This window comes from Chroicocephalus ridibundus, chromosome 6, assembly GCF_963924245.1.
Source record: "Chroicocephalus ridibundus chromosome 6, bChrRid1.1, whole genome shotgun sequence".
Classification (NCBI taxonomy): Eukaryota; Metazoa; Chordata; class Aves; order Charadriiformes; family Laridae; genus Chroicocephalus; species Chroicocephalus ridibundus.
Window position 1 is genome coordinate 35,797,365 of NC_086289.1, and position 27,465 is coordinate 35,824,829.

At 37.6% G+C, this 27,465-nt stretch overlaps 2 protein-coding genes across 6 annotated transcripts in view; one reads left to right on the top strand and one right to left on the bottom strand.

Moving 5' to 3' along the window:
• The window catches only part of LRRTM3 (leucine rich repeat transmembrane neuronal 3), a 90,545-nt gene extending 63,148 nt beyond the window's left edge, over positions 1–27,397 (top strand). For 2 of the 3 annotated variants that reach the window (XM_063338121.1, XM_063338120.1), the window contains one exon: positions 25,581–27,397. In XM_063338121.1, coding sequence (XP_063194191.1) covers positions 25,581–25,790 — 210 coding nt within the window. In that variant the 3' untranslated portion in view covers positions 25,791–27,397. The remainder of the gene's footprint in view (positions 1–25,580) is intronic. The other variant, XM_063338122.1, reaches the window with a different exon arrangement.
• The window catches only part of CTNNA3 (catenin alpha 3), a 539,182-nt gene that overhangs the window by 347,714 nt on the left and 164,003 nt on the right, over positions 1–27,465 (bottom strand). The gene's annotated exons all lie outside the window — the stretch shown is intronic.

Consider the following 27,465-nt stretch of genomic DNA (forward strand, 5'->3'; position numbering starts at 1 on the left):
GGGTTTGTTGTTTTCCTTGGGGTGGGGGGGATGCCTATTCCAACTACAACAACCAAAAGCCTTCTATATAGAAGCTTACTGAGAAAGCGTTTACATCAAACCAGCCCCTGGAAACACAATAAGGGGAATTTTTTTGTTCATGTTCAAAGCATCTTTGAAAACTTACATTTCAGAATAAGGCTAGAAGGACTTGGGGAGATCACCTTGTCGGTCACCTGCCCCAGCAGGAAAGGCCATGACACTGTCATCCTGGACAGAAGTCTGGTTAATCCATTTCTAACTTGCTTCCTGTGAAGTACTCTTCACTATTTCCTCTGGCAACCTATTACAGTACTTAATTATTCCTAACATGAGACATCTAATCCAATTTAATCCTATTAAAGACTTACTTCTTGTTTTACCCACCACTATGATGAAGAACAGATCTCTCCTTCTTTGCAGCAGCATTTTATATATCTGAGGGGTTTTATCAAATCTTGCTTCATCTTCTCCTAACTAAACACTTCAAATCATTCCCCTAAGTCATCATTTGTGATTTCTCCTAATGCTGCCCTTCAGACAGTCTCTGATTCTTTTGTATCTTTCTTTAACCACACTGCTCAATAGCGGACAATATTCCTCTCCAGCCAATGCCTCACCAGTGCTGGGCAGAGTAAAACAACTACTAGACATGCCGTGGCAGTGAACAGCGACCTGCCTCATATGCCGTGCCTTTTTCATAATAGCATGACGATGCTGCCTCACATGCCCTGTACCATGCGCAGGCACTTTCTTGCTGAATTGCACTTACCCAGTTGTTTCTCAGCCTACGGGGACGCAGCTGACTAGTCCCACGTGAGGGCAGAACCGAGCACACGGTTCTCTTTTTAAACCACCTCTCCCACTCGTCCTCCAACACACCCGTAGTTTGCTCCTACAAATTTAATACTCAACTCCATTAAGAAGCTGCCTCATGACCAACATATCCAGGAGAGACTTCCGCAGGACTTTATTTGCTACATTCTTCCAACCTGAGAGTGAAACTGTACAACTCACTTGTTAGAATGCTCCTCCCTCACCTGCACTTCAGCACATAATGAACCTTCCAGTTCACATTCCCTAACATGCTTCCTTTCGCTTTCAAGTTTTTCCTATAGCATCACAGTCAAATTAACATCCTCTAACAGATCTATTTGAAGTACCCATTTTATCACTGCTTTTTCAATTTAATAACATTCATGCTATGTGTAAATAACTACAATGACAGCCTATGCTACAAGTAGTTTAAAAATCTACTTTCTAAACACACTATTAAAACATACAATATGCAAAATAGACATTCAGATTTCTTCTATAGCATTTGTAGTTTGTATGGCTACCAGGCAGAAAACTATGATTATGACACTGCATACTGCGAGTGCCCCCAGGAGTCTGAAACGCATAGCATATTTTGGTGTTACGGCACATGCCCCAAGCAGATTTCCCGAGTCAGGCACGGCTACTGCCTCTGCTCAATCCGTCCTGGACCTGCTGAGCCAAATGTGCCATGCAGATCAATTGCACGCGTTCAATAAATGGAGGTACACCAGCTCTACTCTTCACGTGTGCAGCTCAGGAGCACAGTGACCTCTTAGGAAATATTCATACATACACCTTTGAAATCATCTCTCTCCAATTTTAATACACATAAATTTGAGAATTCACACAAGAACATGCAGAAATCAAATAGAAAAGAGAAGCAACTGTGAGTATAATAAAAGCATAATTCGCTTACCATGCATTTGTCTATAGCTACCGTGAAAATTGCTTTAACCAGTCGTAGCTGTAGGCTGAGAATGAAATGCATTCTTTTTAAAGCTTAGCGGAAGAAATAGGCATTAATGAAACACTTTGATTTTAAAAGTAAAGATAAGAAAATTGGAAATTAACGTTCCCAAAGCAACTGGAACTCTGTCATATTTTAGGTGTGTATTGAAGTGAAAAATGAAAACACACACATGCACAAATGAGGAGAATTATAAGAACTGTCGTGACCTAGTGTAACAGCACAGTATTTCTTTGAGGGCAGGATTCATCAGATTTCTGTTTCACTTCCCTCCTGGAAATGCAGTGTACCCCAAGGGAACCGAGAGTTGGATCCAGGAACACAAAGGATTTCCTTGAAAAATTGGAAAAAGTATAAGGACCTTTCATCAGGGCAGGTGTGAAATCAGGATTAGTACTGTTGTACTAGCCAAATGGACCACAGTTGTACACAGAGGAAAAATTCTTCACCATTGGACCAGTTCTCATATTAACTAATTCCCTATTCACCTTAAAGTGCTGACCTTGATGAAAAGTGGCATCAATTATGACAGGAGCAGATGTTCTTTGTAAGACTTTTACAGACCTAACAGACATTATCATAACCAATTAAACACTTCCAAGCCAGGCTATGAACACCAAGCTACACTGTTACTCAACATACTCATTTTGAAAAGGTGTAACTTGCAACTAGTAGACAAATGCAATCATGCAGGGTGGACACATGGGAGAGTTTAGCATGGGATGTTAGAAATGAAACCAGTTTACAATCTGACTACAGCTTTTATAAATTCTCTTACAATAAACGAATGCTCAGTGCCATGTATAAAACTGAGATTTTGTACATGATAACCCACTATCATGTATTAAGCCCTGATGTCACGATTAAGTAGATTTCTGGAAGGACACCAAATGATACTCTTTCAATACTCTGAAATCTTGATTTAATAAATTCTCTTATCCTGATTTTGAATAAATGAGTGATTTCAACCTGTTTCTACAAGAGGCCAGTAATAATATATTTGTCAATGAGAGTGAATACATCTGTCTCACTGTTAATTCAGTAGTCACTTCAAAATATTATTTGATCTAAGCACCCATAACACTTTAAAGGACAGTAACGGATTAGCTACAATACCAAAATGATACATCAATCTTCAGTTCTTATCATTTATTTGAACACAGAGACATACTACTGTATCAGATATAAGTAGATGCAACAAAAATATGAAATGTCTATGAAATTGGTAAGACACTGGCAATTAAAAGAGAAAAGGAACATTTAATGGTTTAAAGATCCCCATACTATATTTCAAGCAAGATAATTTGGCAATAAGCACCCAGTAACATTAGCAGTAAATATGTATACAGTTCTCTTGCTGCTTAAACAAAACTAGTCTAAACAGCCTTTTCAATCCGAAGTACAGAGCGTTAATTTCTTGCATATTCTACAGACACCACAAGTAACTGTTTAAATTTCAGCCAAAAAAAAAAAAGCGAAGATGGAGTAGGAAAGTTTTATACTAAAATCTTTTTGCACAAAGACGTTCACTCAAAAAAAAAAAAAAAAAAAGAAAGAAAGAAAGAAAAAATTAAATGGCATTTCTGTTATTTCATTGCAGATTTATATGTAAACAAGCTGCCAGTCACTTAGTTCAGACTACAAAGGCTGAACTATACTGGAGGCCCCAGTTTCCCCTTTGGTGGCAATCAACATTAGATTTGTTCCGAACAAAACATTTTTGGATACTTTTTCAGACATCTGGCAAAAAACTCTTTGCATACACTATAACTGGTACATGAGAAAAGCACTTCACCCAAAAAAACAGAGGGATAATATTTTATAATGTAACAATATCAGACTTTTTTTATATTTGGCATATCTACATAAATAGTATGGTAATAGCAGTACTGCATCTTTTCTAAGTAGGTCATCATAAATACTTGGAATTATATTACATTTGTCAAAACTGAAAATTAGGATTGCAGCTGGTAACAATCTCACTTTGCCAATTATGTATCTTGGTAGAGTCCTCCACCTTGTATTTATAGCAAATACTTCTACAAATAAATAAAAAAGCCAAAACTACAGATTTCAACATATAATACAGACCAGTTGATTTAAAGACCCTGTAATGCCCTATAGTTCTGACGTTTATATGATTAACAATCATGCTACTATACAGTATTATAATATGGGCAATGGAGCCGTCTGCCTGCTTAGGTGATGCAGGAGTCCATTTGTTTCACTGGAAAGTAACGCTGACTCTACCATCCAGGAGGTTAATAATGGTTCATATGTTAAAAACATCCTAAAAATTAGCTACCATGTTGGCTGGTTGGTTTTGACAACTACTTGCCAAGAGTAAGCATCCTAGAGGTTCTGAATATGTCCTCAAATTAGAGAGGAAAAAAATGACATTATACATGCACTTGACCTCTTGCCCACACGGATAACCATCTCCCTTCCCTGCCAGCCACAGCCTCCGAGTAAGAATGAGGAGGGCCAGTCTTTGAGGCAGTCAGGACATTAGGTAAGGAGGAGAACATAAAGAGCCTCTCTCTTTCTGCCCTGCTGTCAGTGGCTATTCACTTGCTGTTCCAGCAACACGCAATCCAAACATTCACTTCATGCCCTGGCTTTAGAGTCCCTGAGTGACCGCATTTTGCAACGTAAAGGTGGAACCATACACTTGGGTTGGGGTTTTTCTCCCTAAAACGATAAGAAGAGATTGCTATCTTCCAAAGAAATGTAGAAATAAAAAGAAATACTTTCTCCTGAGACATGGAAAGCAGGTCCCATCCAGTCTTATGGCACCTTAATATCACAATACTTAGGAGAAATGTTTGGGTGATTTGGATGAGACAGGGTTAACATTGGAGATGTTCTTTATTTTATTGTTGCACATTCTGTCTGAAATGGTGGTGCAATGCTGAGCAAGGGAAAAGATGGCTGGCAGGAGCAGTGTGAGTCTTTTAATTATAAGAAGCTACATCCTGGCTGGGGCTTTATGTTAAACAATTTGCTGGGTAAGCAACCACCTGTTCCATTAAGTTAGAGTTGGCCCTGATTGAAGAAAAACATTTAGAGAGGCAGCTGAGAAGTATTAATAATCCTCCAACATTGAAAAAAACAAAAATAAAAAAGGGACATACAGTTCTACTCATCAAAGCAGAAGATTCAACAAAATTCAGTAAAAAACACATTTGCTGCGTATATTTTAGATGTTAGAACAATCCACTGAACAGGCATATTCCCAATTACAAAATAAAATGAAGATAGATAAAAAGCTCTGCCAATCCTTGTGTTACCATGTCCATATAACGGAGCTCTTAGAAGCGAGACGCGGTGCCACACACGTACAAAGGGACGCCCAGGGAGAGCGGCACTAACAAGCACAGCTACGTACCTCAGTACCTGGGTAATGCTGGGTTACCTCAGGCAAAGGAGAAAAGGAAACGAAAAAGCATCTACCTGAAGAGCTACCAGGTACGACATTGCATATATCTCAATATATTACAACCACAACACAAAAGGGAGATTAAAAAGGACCCCGACCAAGGGGAACAACACTGGAGACATGTAGCTATAAATTATACTATGTTTAAAAAAAAAAAAACAAACAAAAACCAAACACCACCAACAAAAAAAACCCCAAACCCCAAAACCTCAGGAAAAGCGTTTCATTGATGGAGAGCTTTACTCCAAAAGAGTGTTTTTAACAAGGAAATTAACAGATACATGACTTGACAATGGCAAAGATTCCTGTAACTCAGAAAACCTAGCATTAAGGCTCTCAAATACTCCTGCTCTCACTGCACTAGTCTTTCCCAACCAGACAGACAGACAAGCTTAGCTTTCTAAAACCTTTTTCTTATGACATGTGCACTTGTGTTTCTTCTCAGTGGAGATCCTGTCCCAGCAATACCATCACGTTTCTAATATTTTGGCTAAATTGCAATTTCCTTACCTTCCTTTATTTATCTGAACAAGCTGCAAGAGTTAATGATTTCCTTGCACTAGCCATGAGATTTCTGTACAGCTCACACTGGCTTTATTTCCAGGCTGTGAGCATCAGATCAATGTCATTCAGACCTTGGGGGCAGCAGAGCCGTATCTGTGGAAGAAGTACAATAAATGCAGCAAGAATAACAAGCTGGTTTCTCACATGCAGTAAAAATGCTATAGTCTAGAGACTATGTGTTTGCTGCAGGGAGGCAACGAAGTGGTATAACGCAGTAGCACTTGTTGCTCAAACATCTCCAGGGGTAAAAAGGAATAGAAAGGACAGGTAGATTAAGGATAGAGACTAGAATGCTTTAAGGATGGTTTTTTGTCTGTCTCTCCTCATTTTCTTTTAGTCAAACAGCATGCATGAAAGCACTGCATATTAATCAAATAAAAGCATAATATAAAGAATCTCAGTAACTGAAAATCCCATTAGGCTGTAGGTATTGTTCTTCTGGATTAAAACAGACCATGTCATGAAGAACAAATGAACATATCAACAACTTAATGCAAATCATTGGCCCAGCAATACAATAACTTCTTTGAGTGGCAAATAACAACTTTTACTCTTGTCATTTTTTGCTTGTTGAAGCTTTTATTTCTAAACAAAAAAAGATAATGTGTGTCATTTATTCAAAGTACATAGCTACTTTTCAGAAAATGAATTCGTAAGAGTGTTTTGAAAGCTCTACTGCGATTTTTACATTTACTCCATAAACTGAATGACGGTGTGTACAGAAAAAGCTGGATATCTAGGATGCTGAGTGGTGCATCTTACAGATAGAACCTGAGTTTAAAATGAATTGTTCCTCCTTTCCTTGTTGCAGTCTTTCCAAGTTGCCACCTTATCCCTGGAGTAGGTTGCAACAGAATTTTTCCACCCTTTCTCTCAGTAACATCCAGACAACGGTAACACTGGATACAGTGTTCTTTATCATTTTGTTTTCTTACTTTCAAACCACAAGTTATTATTTCTATATATGTGAATTATAAGCTATCGCTGTTACAAGATTCAAAAGACATTGCATGTAAATCTGCACTGTCGAACACAGAGCAATGGAGAAAGGAAGTAATCCAACCCCAACTGAGCTTGCTTATAAGCACAAGGCAATGGTGCTGGCACTGTTACTAACACACACAGAGCTAATGTGACTGTATTGTTTCTGGGATTTGAGTTAGCAGCTCTGTACCACAGTGTGGAATGTAGAAACTCCCTTAAGAGCGTTTTCATTGGAGCGTAGGCAAAGAGATTTACTTCCTTCAGTAGAGTACTTTTGCTCAGTATTTTCAGATATCCAGAAGTCTAATCAGTGCATTTCACTGTACTGCCAAGGACACCATCTTCAGATATGATATGTCTTTGATACCTTAGGGAATGGTGAAAACATCGACACAGAAAATGCAAGGTACTATTTTAACTGCAGGAAAACTACCAAGGGTTATCTTGTGTTGACAGTAAAGCAAGAGCATTTTCTTGGGCAATCACTGCAGCATAAATCCATCTACACACCAGTTTGCTTGAAAGTCATTTCCTTCTCAAGCCAGTCTTCACTTACTACAGAAAGTCATACATGTGAAATTTGTGCATTTGCCTTCAACAACCAACAATTTGGCTGTATCTTCCAAAAATCATGATGACTTAAATAATTATTTTGTCACCTTTCTTTTCCGACAGTGCCAAAGAAAGAGTTTCCACCAAATCCTGAAACAGTCCTAGGAAAAAGTAATCTTTTCTGTGTAGCGCTTCTCCAGATCCATTTCCTCCTGTGGAAGGCAAATGACAAGTGAGGACCCGCCTGTGCGGCTGGGAAACAAAGCCACTGTGGAGGCACAAAGTCTTCTAATAGACTTCTAGGTGACAAAAGGCACCTGCCTGATTTAGGAGCGGGCACTGAGCTAAAGTGCAGAAAGTTCATTCCTTTATGCACTATCTCAACAACACTGAAATCTACATTAACTTCCCTGTAATCAAATCCATTCCTTGAACAATACTACTACTTTTGAATCCTTATGTGATTTATAAAATGTGTTGCTAATGCTCATGAGGTTAGGGAAATTTTGTCTGTACAGATGTAAAATACATTGCTAGAAATCAAACATGCGATCTATTCCAGTTATAGCTTCACTAGCTTCAAGGTAAAAAGTCTTTCATAAGGAATTTTCTAATTTAGATTAGAGAGACTGGCAGATTCCTGCACTAGCCATCTGCGTCTTTGATTAGCTCAGCTGAATAGTTCTCTGTTCATCTATTTTTAATGTGCGAAGCACATTACCAAATGGAACAAAACGATAAATAGCAAACTATTCTTTAAAAAGGCAGAAAACATTTCTGTCATATAAAGTTATATAAAATATTTCTCTTTTATTCTAAAATAACCCTAAAGAAATTCTGTCTAAATATTTAAAAATTTGTTTTGTACATTTAATTAGATGTTACCTGTGGCATCTGATTGGGAAATTTGGTCAGATTTTCAGCCCATCTGGTGTCCATATTGAAGCATGCAAATCCAAATTTTGAAAAAGTTGTACCAGAAATTAATTATGTTTTGGTAATTCTCATGCAAATTCTTGTAATGAAAGTTTTACACAAAGGTCTTCAGAGAAGATGGATTTAGAGGGGGAGGGTTATGAGAGGTAAAGTTAGCCAAGACAATTATCTGTGGAATCTCTCAAAAGATACAGGCTCATCAAGCCCCTGGTACTGGCCTCTCTTCAGGTCTATTCAGATTCTTTGGGTGAAATGCAGTGCTGTCAGCACGTGTAGCCAGTGTTGTAAACCAACATCTATCTTCCATTCCTGCAGAGTTCAGCAATGCTTAATCCAGCTTCCATATCCAAATACCACTTAGCACAGCTGATGGATTCCCTGGTGGTCAAATAAGTATGGTTCTGAGTCCACACATAACACCGAGCTGCAGCACCCCAGAGACTTGCAGGTCAACAAACTAAAGGAAGATGACTTGGGGTTGCCGTCTCTGGTTCAGGTGCACTAGCATCCACTGAAGTGCCATTTAAGCTCATACATCCTTCTGCCAATAAGGCCTTGAATCTGCTGCATGAATTCTAAATTCAGACCCATAAATATTACCCTGAACATGCAGTACTTTCACACGGAACAGTCCAAATGCATGCCAGCACCCTCTAATTCAAGAGCAGTATTTCAGAAGTGATCTTGTCTTACCTAGGATTGTAGACCCACAGGAGCACTGCATGGTGACTGACCAGGTGGAGGAAAATCCTGTTTTTCCTTCCCTGACAAAATGCTACTTGAGCTGTGAATCAAAGTCAATCAGATGTCAGTAAACCGTTACTTTTCTATTGTCAGCAATCCCATGCAAGAGAACAACACTCCAAAGTGGTGACGTATTCTAACTGATCTTTTTGGTTTTTTATGGCTAATAAATTTTAAACCAGAAAGTTAAGATTACACAAAACCACATTACTCTTAACATCTTTTGCCTTAAAACTCACAATACTATAAAGAATAGGTGGCATCAAGTCCACACCTGTTTTTTATCACTATACTCCAAAAGACAGAACCCAGAAATGCCTAAGGAAATGGAAAGGAAGAAGAAGGGGATCCATGCCACACACTGGTGCATAACATATACCAGACAATGGTTCACTAAAGCAGACAGATGATAAAGAAGAACTGACGCAGTGATTATCTATATTCTTTCATGACAACTTAATTAAGTCCTTTAATTAGTTACAGCCACTAAGCATTGCATTACTACTATTAGTAACTCAATCTATTGTTGCTAGATTGCCTTTTGTGTCTGAATCTGATGTCTCAAGATGAGATGTGAGAGCGCTTTGCAAACACCATCGTGCTAACAGCATGATCTGGCCTCAGCAAAGGAACGAATCCTTGGAATTATTCTCAAGATGCTCAGAATTGGTCAAAAACTCATGGATGGATTTTTCCATCAGAAAATTCCAACCAATGAAATGCACGAAAAAAGGAAAATCTACCCACAATATTTCACGAAAAATTCTGGAACACTTGGACTAGACCAAAATGTTCTCATTATGATTTTAATACACTGTTGCTGTTTTTAAACTCTAATTAACTTTTCGAAAATCAATTTTGATAACTCATATTGTTGCAACTTTAATTATTAATACAGCATGCAATAAAACCACTTAGAACAAAATATTCTAATTCAAAATTAAAATGCTTCAGTTCTGTGAAAAACTCCAAAAGTCCTAAATTATTTTTCACTCTAATTCACTGTGTATCCAAAATGTCTCAGTTTTTTGAATTTCCATTCTAAGAGGAAGTTCATATTCTATCATCAGGAGCTGCCTAGAGCGAGTGCAGGTAGAGCATGCACGCTTCAGAATGTACATTTCTCAACATTTTGAAAAGCAGCACTGTTTTATTTTCTTTAACATGCACACACTCATTAATATGGATGGCTCACGCATCATCTTCATATTTCTCACATTCAGAGGGCAATTTCCTTTATTACCAGCACACTCTTCCCCCTGCTATCGCTACCACTTGCAGGCAGTATATTCTGACACTAGGCCAAGCAGACTGATGAACCTCTAGTACACCTGTAAATTCTGTGGAAGTTTCCATATAGAATTACATAAATGGAATGCATTTATTACATTTTCTGTAATATTTTCACTTCTTTCAAAAATATTCAGGCTCCATTCTTTTTCTTCAGGCCAGACCTGTTAGAGGTGCTGGCAGTGGTGCCCATCACCCATTTTTTGTGTGTTCCTTTAAACTCATGCTGGGCTCCTGCTACATACATGGGCTTTTTAAATACTGTTTAACATCTCAGCTGCGTGTTCTGAAGTAAACCATCTCCTGACTACCCACAATACCAAAATAATACAAACTGCTGCTTTTATCACAGCAACCTGACTCTATTTTGACCTAAAGAAAACATGCTAACCAAAACAGCTGTACAGTAAGTACATATTGATGTCTCTTTCCACAGTTAATATAAGAAGGTAAATATATTTGCATGACTGGCTACTAGAAAAGATCAAAGCGACTGGATTTAACTGGCTGGCTCTAAATAAATATCCGGAACAGTTTTCATTTCCCTCACTATTGAGGATTGTTTTAAAGGGGAAATGCACTTTACCTGTACAAATCTGAAAGGAATACCACTGGCATCAACAGAAGGATGGGGTTTTAAGGTCCACTTGTCAAAAAAGCCACGAAGGGGAATAATAACCCAGATAGAGATTGAGAGGCTCTTTTTTGTATTAGTCCTATTCAAGTCCCTGTACCACAAGGGCTATAAAGGTGTCAGCTGTACAGAGATAACAGAGCATCCTCCTAATGGCTTTTGGTAGCTACCACACTGGGCTAAGCAGATGAGTCACCTGGATATATAAAACTCCAAATTCCAGTCCCAATTCTACAAACCACGCAAACCAGCAATTAAGGTCATCTGTAATGAACCAAAAAGGTCTAAGACAACTTTTACAGGAGATTTTTTTTTTTTTTCTTAAAACTACTCTATTCAGCTTTGGTCCTTTGCCTGCACACCTCTAACTCTGTCACAGTATATTGTCTATGCTCCCTTGCTTACTATAATTGTCCTGAAAATCTGCCACAGTAACTAACGAGTGCAGCGTTTAAGAGTGAAAAGGATGAACCACCTGGCTATCAATAAAGTGCCACTTTATGCTTTGAATGTTCGGCCTGGATTTTAAAAGAATTAATATCAAATTGGCCAAATAATGCTTTCCTGCCCTGCAAAATTTGTAGTCCTACATTGAAGAATTGTTTAATTATGGCCAGATATACAAACAGCCGGTCATATCTTAGAAGCAGTGCAACTGATGCACAATAAAAATATTTTAACAAGTGCAAATATTAATACTTCTTATCAATAGAAATAATCTAGTATATACCGCTTGGAAATGTAACAGAGCTTTTTCTCTCCAGAGTTATGGGGTGATAAAATATAATATAGAGGCGACTTAAACACACTCACAGAGGAAAATAAGTTTAAAAAGGAAAATTATTTAATTACCACAAATATTAAACACTATATGTAGAGGGTGTCCTGGTTAAAGAAAAAAAATGCTTTATCATTACTACTGTCACATCAGAAAATAACAATTTTGTATTTGTCAGGTAAACCCAGTGAACTAATTAAGAATGTTTCCTGAAAACTGAAAGAACCGTATGTCTCATACTCCCCATCCAGGGTATATACAAATTACACTAACCTTCGCTCTTGCTTTTCAAGCTGCATTTGGTATTAGCCTTCTGTTATAGTATCATTCAATTTTTAACAAAGATCTTTCTTTAATTTCCTTATATAATTACACAAAGCTTATTCACTAATGTAATCAGAAATACTTCACTCAGATGAGTTTTATGAAATTACACTATTTTGTAGAAATAAACAAAACACTGCTTCATTGCACGGTAAATTCCAAGAACCAAGTCTATTAGAACAGTATTTTATTTGAATGTTAAATGTAAATTTATCCTTTTTTTTTTTCTTTTAGATATATTAATCTCCATTAATTTTATATGTTTCAAGTTAGAAATTTGACTTTTGGTTTAAATTCTCTGTGTTTTGAGTTGTTCCTCCCAATATCCTTCAGGAAGTCTCTTCTCTCTGGGTGAACGTGTCAATTCTCCTACCACTAACAGAGAAAGAGGACTTCATTCCAGGAGAGCCTCTGCCAAAACTACACTAGCATTTTGGCATCATTCAAAAGGTTTTTTTAAGATACATGAAAATGCCCTTGTTCAAACAATTACAAAAGAGCAATACGCTAGTTATTTAACTGAAGTGCAATGGTAACTATATGGAGAAATTCTGTTTTGCCTATTTTAGTTATTCTTTGAATAGACAGATGATGATCCAGTTCTTTGCAGTCCTCACTCGTACTCTTTGAGCAACACAAACCCACCTCACAAAACAAGGACTCTTACTTCCTATGTGTTGTTTTGTGACTGTGTACACCCAAGTTAACCCCCCTCAGCCTCTCTGCCACCGCTCCCCAGTCTGTGATGTCCTGGCATTGCCTGAGTTTCAGCACAACACTGCAACACACAGCTGCTTACACCACTGAGAGCACTAACCTCCCTCTAGCCAAGCCCGCAGCTCCCAGCTCTTGCTTCTTCAGCAAAACAAAGCGTACTTCAGAACAATAACAACAGAAACAAAAATTAGCCTTTTATCAGCTTGGTGGGGAGAGGGAACAAGAAAGGAAGGATGGGAGAAGACCTGGAATTTGAGCAGATACATCATGCAGTGCAAAATAGATTTCAAAAATAAAACACTTCCTACAAACCAACCATTTAAGCTTCAACAAAAGATCGAATCCCAATTTAAAGATCTACACGCAAAACTCAGCATGAGCCGGCAGTGTGCCCCGGTGGCCAAGAAGGCCAACAGGAATTCCTGTATCAGGAACAGTGTGGCCAGCAGGACTAGGGAAGTGCTCATCCTCCTGTATTCAGCACTGGTGAGGGCACACCTCGAATCTGTGTTTGGTTTTGGGTCCCTCACTACAGGAGGGACATTGAGGGGCTGGAGTGTGTCCAGAGAAAGGCTCGTGAGGGGTCTGAAGAATAAGTCTGGTGAGGAGCGGCTGAGGGAACTGGGGTTGCTCAGCCTGGAGAAACGGAGGCTGAGGGGAGACCTTATCGCTCCCTACAACTACCTGAAAGGGGGTTGTAGCGAGGTGGGGGTCGGTCTCTCCTCCCAGGTAACAGGCAATAGGACAAAAGGAAACATCCTCAAGTTGCGCCAGGGCAGCTTTAGGTTGGATATTACACAGAATTTTTTCACTGAAAAGGTTGTCAAGCATTGGAACAGGCTGCCCAGGGAAGTGGTTGAGTCACCATCCCTGGAGGTATTTAAAAGACATGTAGACGTGGTGCTGAGGGACATGATTTAGTGGTGGATTTGGCAGTGCTAGGTTAATGGCTGGAGCTGATCTTAAAGATCTTTTCCAACCTAAATGATTCTATGTGGACCACATTTGGATTTCAGTCAGGTACTTCAAGGGACTTTGGGACAGTAAAAAATCAGCAAATGGATTGAAGCAGTCTCAGTATAGGTTTTCCATCTCTGACAGGTATGTCTGGATTAGTCATTGAAATAATATTACTCATATCCTAAGCTGATGCAAGCTATGAATGTAAGTTAGATTTTTTTTAATTTTATTTATTAATTTGCTTGAGAACACTGTGCACAAGAGGACACTACATCATGGAAACTGGTTGTTTAAAATGTAAAAAGAGGAACTGATATTGCAAGACACTTGAGAATTAAATCAAAAACACACACTCAACACTCTCATTCTTTGTTAAGTAGTTTACTACACCCAGAGAGACATTTTCATGATATGCCTATTAAATGAATCCACACATGCCATATATATACAGGTATGCTTGGGCCAACCTCGAGTACTGATCAGCATTTCCACACAAAATAATGCAGCAGTACAAATAGGTATCAGAGAACGGTAAGGTGAAGCAGGGGGGGGTGTTAGTGGTGTTACTCGGGGCTTTTTTAGTCTTTCTTACACACTTCACAAGGCTCTTGGGACGTGAGATTTCATTACATAGGAATACGCCTGATATCACAACGTATCTCTGACCAGCGAATACCTCAATATTACTGAGAGTCAGCTGAGAGAGCTGTAATAGAAACCACACTCATCAGAACAATGGAAGAGCAGACCTCCTGCACCAGCTGAAAAACGTCCTGACCGATAGAAGCTAAGCTAATAAAATTAAGCATGGCTGCAGCTGCATGAAGGGTTTTGCCAGCACATCTGTGTTGCTGAGAGTGTGTGATGACTTTTCAGTTACAAAAACACTGTGGATAGGATTCTGCCATCTATAGATGTGACTGGAAAACCTCTTCTCCAGAAATGTCACAAGAGGATTGAAAGGATCATGTTTTGGTTGTTGTTTTTTGTGTTTTTTTAAATTGGTACCCCAGTTTAATTACAAGCTATCATAGAATTCAAATGAAATACATCCAGTTTAACTTAAGTTTTCTACACACAACATTTTGAGAGAGAAAAATCAAACTAGCAGAGTAAATAAGGCCCCCTCTTTGTTCTCAGAGATAGCACAAGTTCTCTTCCCTTCAGATCTGTAAATCTCTTGGCCCTGGCATCTGTTGGCCCATACAACGCCAATTTATACCAACACTAGATTAACTACGTGGATGTCTCAAGCAGCTCATTCTAGTAGGCTAGTCACATCTGCATGCAACAGTTGGCAGGATCAGACTTTGGACACTATGAAACGCACAATCACAGTCCATTCAGCGGGAGAACTGTTTAAGTATTAAGGGCTAAAAGCAAACGCTCAAAATTCAAAACTGCAGTAGGAGGTTTCACTGTGAGTTTGTCTCAGCACCACCAGGCTTTCCTGTCTCCTTTCCTGGAGTCAAGAAAGCATGTTTTGGGATATGATGCTTAAGGAAAGAGAGCATTAGGGCACCGTACTGAAAAGTAGCCAGAGATGCAGTAGAATACAAAGAAAAGCAAAGGTGAATGAGATAATAGACGAATGGCGGCCAACAACAATATAACTGGATGATGGAGAGGTTACACCAATGATTAATATGGTTAACAATAAGAAGGATGCTTCCTCTTAAAGACAGAAATAGAGGTAAAACAATAAAACAAGAGAAGTAAGAAAGAAGAGGTTAACAGCTGGGAGGTAACAGAGAGAGAAAGGGCAAAGTGGAGAAAAGAAGACATCTATATCATCAGTATTATCAAGTTTCCTGATATTTCCTAAGGTCCCTACCACTGGGTCATCCATAAAAAAGCTATATAATGTTCCCCAACTGTTCACACACACAAAAAAACCAAACCCAAAAACAAAAAAACACCAAACCGTAAACAAGAAGCTAAAGATTATATCAACTAAAATAACCTCCTTTTCTTAAGGTAGGCTCATGATTTCTTCAGAGTCTGACTCATGGTTATGAATACTTAGAGTAGGTAATACTTCAACATCTGGTTTATTCAGTGTTATTTATTTCGCTGCTGTTTTATTTCTCTGTAAACAAGCCTGATGAGAAGTAATGAGATTGCCTGTTATAGCACTTAGGGGATATTAAAATTGCTTGTTACATTAAAATAATTAGAGAAGGATAAAGAAAATAAGATCATATTAATCACACTCTACACAAGCCTATCCAAAATACGAGAATCTAACCTTTGGGGAATGGAGTCCTCAAAAAAACCTACTTATAGCCCTATGATGGGCCAAAAAGTTCAACTATCAACCAAAACAATCACGCTTAATGAAAATCTGTAAAAGTAACTGCAGTCTGTGCTGAAATTGATTAGATATTGGATACAGCCACACTTCAGAGATTTTTGTTCATTAAGAGGAATACCAGAGAATCCCATGCACAGACCTTACTCTCCTCAGAGCTCTCCTAAACAAAGTCATCCCTTCAGTTTGGGGATGCAAGACATCCTGCACAACCAGGCCCTAGTGTATTTAACGAAACAAGGCACACTAACATTTAACTAAGCTTGGCTTGGACATATTTTTCTAGACTCAGCTGTAATACTTCGTTTCTTCAACTTTATGACACAACAGGGTTTTTTTCAAGGGGACGGACCTCCCCTAAGCATGAAACAAACCTATAATATAAATCAAACTAATCTCATTGGTTCCTTTCATTCAGCTCCCTTTCCTTCTACATATACCAATAAAGTCTAGTTTTCTTTTTAGTATTCTAAAACTTCCGGAGGAGAATGGAAGGAGCTGCACTGACCTCTTTTAGGGCTGGTCCACAAGACTTACAAGTGCATGCATAGAAAATATACACATCTACCTACATACGTGTGGCTTACAAACATCATCTCTTTGAGACCTCCCTACAAATATATTATCTACTTTTCAAAGGTGTCTTTTTTCATGTGCTTTTTCTTAATGCAAATTCTTATTTTAAAATTCTTAATATTTTAAGATTATCTACTGATTGCTAAATAATGAATGATAACTAAGATACAGTATGATGGTCAGGTTCTCCAAGCTGCAACAAACTTTACTAAGACAAACAGCTAACTTTTTCTATACATAACAAATGCTCGCTAGCTAATACTTTGAACTCCATCATTTATCCAGCATCTAAAGTAAAAGCTTTATCTCTGTTGATTTACTTCTCGACCCACAAAGTTCAGAGCTGTCGTTTTAAAAGACACTTTAGTAATTATGCCTTCAGATCCTACCAATAAACACCAAGTTTTATATATAAATGAAAAATAAATGAGAAATCTAAAAAGGTTAGCACTCAAGAGATACAGATTTAATTGTAATAACATTTTTAGAAATACTTTAGGGCAATATACACTTAATTATTAAGTATTATGAAGCATATTTTAAACAATGCATCAACTGAAAGCATAATTTTTTACTCATAATCATACCCCTCATACCTACTTCCCTAATTCAATTTACTACATTAGAACTGGAAGGACTGTTATTAAAAAAAATAAAAAAAAATAATCCAAACCTGCAGACTTAAAGTAAAAAACCAAACCAAACCAACCAACCAAACAAAAAAACCCACCAAAACCCAACAACACCAAAAACAAACAACCAACAAAACCCAAACGAACGCACACAAACAAATAAAAAAAAACTTGAAAAGGCAGGGCAGATATTTACCTTGTCAGACAGAACAGTATAACTATCTCATTTTTAACATTTATAGCTAACATGAACATCTAACTAAAATAAAATGTAATACATACTGCCTTTAAAGCCAAGCAAGCAATGAAAGCTATTCAAGTCACAAGTTGTTCTCATCCCACGAATGCCTCATTCTTTGCAGGAAGGAAAGATGTTAAGCAAATGTCACCTTGTTCAAACTCTGAGAAAACTCAGAAAACTAACGACGTGCAAGACAAAACGTGTAGCAAGTAGGAAACCACAGCTCACTACTTCTTAGTCTGAACCCCAATGAACTGAATCAGAATGAAAAATAAAACCTTTTTAGTTCTACTTCCTCCTCTTCCTTATCTTCTATTTCTTAAAAATAAAAGAAAGGGGTGATATTCTGTAGCATTTGTCAGTAGCTGTTCACTCTGGCATTTCAAAAACAGGTAAAGGCCATTGTCAAAACTAGTATATTCAACTTGCTGAAAAATTTTTGCCAAGTCCTTCTTCTTTAAAATTAAGATACCAAATCTACATTGACATCACTAAAAAAAATTTGCAAGTTTTCTCATGGAACCCAACTGTGGCTGAATGCTCTCTGCACCTTCTCCAATCCACCAGAAAAAAAACATCTTACTGTTTACTTGTCCAGCATTCAACACAAAGGTTCAAAAGTACTGGCCTTTGTTTTCAAAGATGATTTTCACTTTTTAACACCACCCTCCTCTCCCAGGAGGAGATGCAGAATGGGCTGCATCATAAATTACTTAAAATTCATGTTAAACATTGAACAGATAAGAATACTGTTACTGATGGACTATAATTCTAATCATGCATTTACTAAAGCTTTTTCTTTTTTGGTATCAATATAAACACAGGGCATTCAGCCACTAGAACAAGTAAAGTCTAGAAGCAGCAGCTACTTCAATAGGAGCTTTGAAATAACGATTCTTATATTGCCATGGAGACAACAGGTCCTCACGTTCAGTGTGACTGAACAGATGGTTTGAAAAGCTTAAAACACAGATGTGATGCAGACCTCTCATCTGCCCTTTGCTTCCTCGCTCTTGCCTTTCTCTGATAAGAATGTACAGTTATGACACGTTTAGTCTAACATGGCAGTGAAGATTGGGCACAAAACAGATGTATAGTAATACATGTTTGGTTTCCATTGCATTATTTCTCACAGTGTGGGACCCCAGTTTAGTTAACTAGATATGAACGTATCGGAATAGAAAAAATCACCAAACCCAAGCAGAGCACAGGAAGCACATCACTACTGTACTTTATTGCCCAGATTTACTGCAGAGAAGGAAAACCATAGCAGAAGAAAAGCAAGTGTTCGTGAGCAACAGAAATTTTCATGTTGAAATCACATACATCTGGACAGATGTGCCTTTTGAACAGGACACACAATTCTCCCTCACCAAGAGGGTGTTAACTTACTGTTTATGTGAAGAAAAATCTAGCTATTTGGAAACTATTGTTACTGCATACGCTTTTGGTAGGTTTTTAATTACAGCCTGACCTGAGTAGAAATTAAGTTTGAGAGAAGCACAAAAAGCTTGAAAACATCCTTCTCTTTGAATTCCTTCACTTGCACAACTCCTCCTTGCCATTCACAAGTAAAGCTGGATGAGTTAATACCAATGCCTTGTGACATTTCATGCCAAAGTTCTCACCAGATGATCCAACAACATACTGCCCTTTCCCAGACCTTTAGAATTTGGACTTTGAAAGGTTGAAATATGCAGACTCAAGTTTTAAAGAACAAACACCTATGAATTTAGGAGTATAAAGGAAAACTAAAATCTTTAAAAGTGACTGGCAATTTTTGGGTACTCATTGCCTTGCAGTAAGGCCTCCTCACAGTGTATGCAAATACCACCACCCCCAAAAAGTAACTTCTGGTAACCTTACCCCCATGGCTGAGTTACATTTTAGTAGAGGAGCCAGGAGGATCTGAACTGTAAATCCACAACTGTCGCAAATTGGCTATAACAAGTTTATCTATTCCTTTAACAGAAGCTTGAGTTTAATTACCTCTCGTTTCACGACACAGCACTTTTAAGTAAAAACACGCTTGAAGAAGCAGACAATGAAAGAAATGGGACGAGATCATAATGAGATAGGTACTTTCTTTTCATAAATATACCTACCAGACAGCTCTAGGGCTTCCACAGAAAGCCACTGGACATGCTACTTCAGAAAGAAAATAAGGGACTTGTTACATGCAAGACCTGCCAAAAAATGGAAGGGAAAAGTAGGGGACAAGATAAGAAACACGCAGAGAAAAAATATGGAAAAATAGGACACAGGGTGACAAACAGGTAATATGTCTGAAGGTGCTAAAGAGAACAGCATAACGAAGTCTGGAGTAGGCAAGTTGGGAAGTTGAGAGGGGGCTGAGAAAACAGGCAGCAAAAACAACGCACAATTTGACAAGTCACTTGCAAATAAGTAAGCTTGTGGGAAAAAGGAGTATTTAAAGTAGAATTAAAGATATCCTGGAAATATCGGCTAGTAAATATGAATAAATTGGCTTTGGTGACGCTTTGCTGAGAGCAGCATTCAGTAGTGAGGTTCACAGGTATAGAAACAGGAGAGAAACTAGGAATTCAGGGGGTTCCCAAATGAAGACAGGAACTGCCTTCACTTGTAATTCAAAGTCAGAAATCAGGTTGTTAAGATTAATGAAAGAGCCAATTTAGATAAGATTTCTTAAATACATTAATTATAATTTATTCTAATGTATTCTCTACCTAATAAACCCCAAGGTGTTTTATTCCTTCAAGCTTTTTTCTGTTTTAGATAAGGACTCAAAAATAGTACTATTCAAAATTTAACCTCCAATAAATTTAAATAATATGGCAAATACATCACAAAGACAAAATAATGAACGGTAAAGTATCAGGTTTGTTTTGAGGTTCATTTAAAATAACAGGATTCTTCACAGTGGTCATGAATAAAGCATTTAATTTTGTTTCATACCAATAAAACATTTATGGTTCCCTGGTATATATTACAAGGGCTTGTTCAATTCTTTTTTACTGAACCCAACAGCAAAATTCCACTGACTTCTATATGAAATAGATTTAATTCTCATATGCTGACCATATGCTGATATATTATATTCCCATGCCTGTGTTATAATAACATTCCTATATTCTGTACATTTTCTGAATGATATATCAGAGCTCCATCACTTCTATTGCTTCCAGCCTTCAGCTTATTTTATTCTCTTACTTCAGCGTACAACCTGGTTCATTTATTTTCATCCCTCCTGTTCATGATCATCTGCTTTTCCAGCTCTTTATCTCTGCCATCTCCATGGATAATATTCCTTTGCCCTATCATATTTTCCCATGCCTACATTCTTAAGCCGCTCCCGATCTGTGGCTATGCCCTTATGGCTTCAGTTTCCAAGTTTTCACTTCCAGGATTCTGTGGCTGAGTCTTGAAATCCCCCTGGGAGGTTTGAACACCCCATGTCCATTAAATTTAACAAAATACGAAAATCCTTAGGCTGAAAATATTGTCTGTAATTCTAAATACAGTAAATTCAGGAAAAAATGCAATTCTGTTTCTTATGAAAGCCAAGCCAAGGTCAAGCAATCAGATAAGAACACAGCCACAACACCAGAAGCTTAATAAATGCTGTACGCCTTTGCTAGATCCTTTCCCATCTTTGCTGACTGCCAAGATATTCATCTGCAGCTAGAAGCATTCCCCTCCCCAACCAGTTCACATCTGTTTAGAAGGGAATATGCTTCTGCAGTCTGGATAGAATAACTGATTTCCTGCAGATCTCTGTAATTGCTAGAGAGAAGCCAGAACCAAATTCTCAGACTTTAAAAAAAAAAATTAACAAAAAAAAACCAAAACAAACTTCCTTTTTAATCTGTAGTAACTTTTCAACTGCCAGTGAGGATCAACACAGAAATGCAAAAACATCAACATCCCAAACACTGGATTAAACTCTTGTCAGGACTGAACAGAATTATTTTTTTTTTTTAACAATTCTGGTTTGCTATACAGTTTTGTAAATGCAACCTTTTAGCTACATTTTCTATGTAAAACAAGACTGGAGTTTTAGACTTCCTTACTGAAAAGATACGGGGTTGCACACATACCCACCCACCCCCCCCAGAAATTTAATGCTATGCAATGAAATTCAGCTTGCAGGACAGATATTTCCTTGAATAGTAATTGCAATTTTAAGGTTTCTGAACTGTAAATCTGAGATAAGCTGGGGCTTTTTGGATGTTCATCTGAACCTGAACTCCAAACAATATGAAGTTCACACATCACTAGTAATTAAACAAGGCAGTGATTTTTACTCCAAAATTGCTGTCAAAGAGATGAGAGCTATCATTACAAATACTGTGATATTACTTATTTGAATTTTTTAAAAAGTTCAGAGAACAGGAGGTTTATAGAGATAGACATTTTACTGAGACACATACCACTATCAGAAGGAAAACAGGAAGGAAAAACGCAAAGGAGGAAATACAAACAGGGATGTTCCTTGTTTAATTACCATGCCATCCATGAGGGTTGACATCTCTGTTCCAGGGCTCTAACCTGAGAAGCCCAAAGTGATCCAGCACACCCGGAGAGCAATAAAGGACCAGCTGGCAGCAGCTTCGCCTGATGGTTACAAATGAGCTGCAGTATGAACTGGAGTGACCAAGAAGTCTCCTTCCCCAAATTCTTACACTAAAAAGAAACATGGCAGGTGGTCAGATCCTGACCGTTCTAGGAAACAGAGACAGAAGGGGAAACACTTAAGAAGGAAAAAAAGATGTGACAAGAGAAAAGGAGTAGGTCAGAAAAAAAAAAAAAGAAAAAAAAACCAAAAACTATCTGGGAGATTTTATAACAGGTCTGAATATTACTAATTTTCTAGAAGGTACAGAGTTTGCATACTACAGGAATGACCTAGTTACAAGGGAACCAGCGCAGATTCTTCTGAAGAGTGCCATCATTCCTGGTTTGTATTTGCCCAGAATAAGGTAGAATTGCCAACACAATTGCATACAGCCCTTCAGAAAACAGCAATGGAGAAACACATTAGCTAGTTTTTTTTCAGAATGGAAACTTTACCAGACTAAGGAACATGTCATTAATCAAAAGCTGTTCTGTTTCTGTAATCTCAGCTAGGCCTTAGACGTCCTCCTATGTGGCTCCCCACTCAGGCCTGTACGTGTATGCATGAAAGAATTCATGTATGCAGATGTCTATATTTCAAGCAATTGCACACATAGTTTGCTTACCCCACCTGACACTGCTGACCAACTTCCCATACAGTTGCTTTACTGCAAGGCCCTCATGTCAGCATCAGAGAGAGCTTAGAAGGAGCCCATAACCATAATCAACTTGTTTCTGACTACAAGTCTGAAGCAGTCAGAGTGCACCTTTCCTCCCGTCTGCCTTCTTTCTATTCTGATGTTGCTGAAAACAGAATATGATCAAAGGTCAGCAATTTAGATACATTACATAAAAAATACATGAAAAACAGCTACTGAGAATATGACCAGGTATTAAGATCATAACACACACACTTTTTCCAGTTCAACATACGTACAACATACCTTTTTCAAAAATGAACGCAAGCCTTAGCTCTTATTCTGAACACACAGAGACAGATTTTAATTTCTATGAAGCATGTTAACCCATATCTTCTATTTCAGTAGATGTGGCACTAAATATCACTTCATTGATTATTCCAAATGTGGGCAACAGCACATTTGAAGCCAGATTGTACAACACTTTGTCTGGTTTCCATAGAAGTGTGGATAGGCATTAGTGACTCAAGGCCATTCACTATCTTTTGCTTCTGTAAAAAAAGGGCAATGCAAATATGACTAAATTAGCTGAGTGGGCAGAGAAAAAGTAAGTACCAGCAGATCTACATGACTCCCTGTACAGCCAGAGCCTTTATATCACTTTTCATTTTTGTACACTCTCTGGGACTGTCATGCCTTCTAGCCTCATCATTTACTAAGGCAGTTCATTCACCAAGAAATCCTCTCTCTCTCTCAAGCAGGTTCTGGTCAACAGAACATGAATGGAGATAGAAGTGGCTTTGCTAACATCCCATCTCCAGAATTTATGGCAGCCTTTAGGTTAGGTACAAAGAGGACCAGAGATGTTTTTACCCTACAGTACCATGGGAACTGAAGGCAATCAACCTGTGAGGAAGGGGATCAGTCTTGTTTACAGTACAGCTGAAAAATTGCACTGGTTGTACTGATATTGCTACTTGAGGAGATCACTTAGGCGCCAAGGTTCTGGATGTGATCACAGTAATGATGAGGACATACCACAGCACTGTAGCCTTGCCTCTATCATGAGAGCAAAGCTTCCCAAGACAGGATGTGTTCACTGCATTGCAGCCTCCAAAAGTAAACCATGCCCACAGTGACACGATCCAACATTGTGCCACACTCATGAAATTAGGTTAGGAAATACATTCCGAGCTGTAAAAGGAAGTGTTCAATAGTTTAAGAAAAGCTATTGTTGGTGTTTATGGAGGAGGAAAAATCTGGAGCATTTCTTCTTATCACATTTATTTAAAATGCCAGAGTTCTTCCTCAGGTAAAGTTTTTTCATTATTTTAAGAAAGCCTGAGGTGTTCATCCAGTGTTTCATCATAAGGAAAATAAATAAAACATACCCAAGGTGGCTACCTGAAATGCAGAGAGCTCATCAATGTTTGTGAGTGAAGAGATACAGATCACCAGACACCTATGATACAATACGGTGGCTTTAACATCAAATCTTTCAAATACAAGAGTCAGGATAGAAAAGGTACATTCCACTGGTTTTCTGATTCTATCCTATGAAGATAGAGTTTTGTCACAGGTTTCACTGATATTCTTCCGATTCAGACAGTGTGATCACATGATATGCTACATACACTGGATGATGTTTAGCTCTTCATGAGCTATTGATATGTAGGTAGAAGAGCCATCCGTTTCCTTATATCTTTCAGTCTAGCTCCTTGTTTCGTATAGCTTATGAGCAGTGTTTATAATGGGACTTCCAACATGCTGTCATGAGCATGTAGAGGTACAGGTGGGACATCCAAATGTATCAACCAGTTGTGCTAACGAGAAACAGTTTTGTTTTGTATTATTTCATATTTCAAATTAAAATGCTTTTAAATATGAGCTGTCTTCATATTTAGTTTTATTACATTTCAGTCGGTCTTCAAAATAACAGCAGGAGAGCAATAAAAGTCACAAATATTAGTCGTTCTCTAATTTAAAATGGACTGGAAATCTGATTTTTAAATACTTTAAAGCATGACTCACACAGCTATTACAATATAGTCACCTTTTTCATCCTTCGATTGTCTTAATATATATAAAAATCAATCTAATAATACAAATACATACAATTCAAAATCCACATTAATTTCACCTCTGACTCTACATTATACTGTAAATAATTCTATGCTGAAGTATGTTCAAAATCCCCAAGAAAATAGTAAAAAAAATTTTAATAACTTTTCAGCCTAAAGAATTTGAATTAAAACTTCAATAGGGAAGCTTCCAGAGCTACCACAGCATAACAGTGGATCTACTGTGGTCCAATATTTACTGAAAGCTACTAGATTCAAATTGATGTTTATGCTATAAATAATAGGAAATGTGTCATCTGTGAGTATTTCCCAGCAGACCAAAGGTATCACACCCACTGATATACTCAAGCAAGATCCACTAACCACTTTTAAACTTGAAAATCCATCTAAAATCTTCCATATATCCCCAAATTGAGTCACCCCTCTTTCTCCTCCCCGATACATTGATTTTAGCAGATGTTAATTGCATTCTAAAGATAATTTGAGTTCAATCAGATCCTAATCCTCACAAACACATTTGAGCACACAGGTAGTCCTGGGCCACAAGATCAAAGGTGGTAGCTGTTAGGCTTAGAAAACCCTAGTGGAGACCAGGGTTTGGGTGGAGTGGAGGGGGTAGAGGCATAGAGAGACGGAAGAGATGTTTTTACGTGCAGCACTGTATTTGGTATTAGCCAATGTTTTTAGACAGTCTGTTTCTTCAACATCAAATTCAGGCAAGCACAATTCAATTGTGTCTTTCGGTAATTGGCTGGTTTTCATCTTTGTTTTTCCCCTAGATACCATTGTCTATGAATGTGTCAACATTTCTTGCCTACGATCAGCCCACGATAAGTTACTGTGGAGTACACCACGAACTGCTTGCTCACAAGCCCTATGACTCGAATAACCAGGAAGAAACAGTGGAAACACACCTAGAAACTGATCTGGATCTGAGCACAATAACAACAACAGCACGAATCAAGGAACACAGTCAGCAGCTGGCTTAACTGTTTTTTGTTGTTGTCTTTTTTTTTTCCCTGTAGCAGAGGCTGCAACCAAATTCTATGTAACATTATGGACAGAAGTGAGAAGACATATTATGGATTCTAGGATCCCTGTTCAAATTAAAAATGAATCACAAAGATTAATTGTTTCAAGTCTACAATTTGTAATTAGTTAAGTTGTGCAGTATTTTTTTGACTTCAGAGTATGACCCTTAAAGTGAATCTTTTTCAAAACTCATCCTACCTACCTGTATAAACTGTACAGATGTAATGTATTTTTCATATTGTAAAGTTTCAATTACCAAGAACAGCTGGTATGGACAGTACCATAATTTAATTACATCTTACTTTACAAGTTTCAGTTTCTAAAGTTTCAAATTAACAAAAGTTATTTGTTGTGTTATTAAGTTACTCTGTTTTGTAGGGATCATTTTGTTACCGCTTTTGTGCCCAGAAAACTTTAATCTAAAATTCTGTCCTTTGCAGAATATGCACCGTTTTTACCGTGTTTAATGTGTAGAATTTTATCTACTGGTTCCAGAAGTAATACATTAACCAAAAGGAGGGTTTAACTATTCAGACTTCTAAGAAATTCTTGAAATACACAGCCAAGTTTTCTTATAAATGAAAATCTAAAAAAAAAGTAACAAGTCTCCTCAAACTTACCTGTTGCCTTGAAATACAGCCTGATTTCTGAATCAGAAAAATGTTATGATAAACACATATATTTTAACAACAAAGTTTATGTATGCAACTGTTAACTGACGCTGATGACGTTTTGTAAAGTCTCCCTGTTCTGCAAGACAATACGGACAGGAGATTTACACAGGCAGCTGTCTTTACAAAATCTGCTGTGAAAGCATAGCCTGCTAAATCAGGCATTTGTGTTTCTACTTAAGGACGAATGGGCCCAAAACCTGCTTCTGTCAAAGACCGCTGCTGACACAAGTGGCAACAGAAACAAGCCTTTATACTACTCCCAGAAGGTAAAATGTTACTCAAAAGTAAGAAACCTCTACTTTGCTGAAAAATACAGAAATTTGGACCAAACGGTAAAGGTTAATAGCCCTTTAATATTATGCTACATCAATCTAAGAAAAAAAATGAAAAACCTTTAAATACAAAACGATGTAGTATTAAGACTTTAACAACTACTACATTGCTTATTTGTCTACCATTTAATATCTGGATTGAAGCATTCTTATATCCCATTCTTTGGTTTTAAATCTTCAAGACTTCTCAATACTGTATGAGAATAACTTTTATAATACTACCCTCATGTTGTAATCATAAAAGATTACAGAAATTAGAAACGCATTATATCATGCCGACTTGGTGAAATATAAAAGGGAACACGAGCCTTTCAAAATATAGGAGAAAAAAGTTTCATATGGTGAAGCAACTTTTTTATAATAAAGAGAAATTATATAACCACAAATCTATTTTTCTGAATGTTTATCCCACCATATTTTCGTGTAGCTTCAAAGCAGAATATTGAAATTTAAAATTACAGTTCAACTGTTTGTACAAAATATAAGGCAAATATAATGAAAAATAGCTTCAAAATATTGTTAACAAATGAATCTGCATTCACTATCTTTTCAGTGGAAACAAAGTGTCAAAACAATACATTGTATTGGTTATTTATTTAGCATCTTAGATTTTGTAACATATTTTG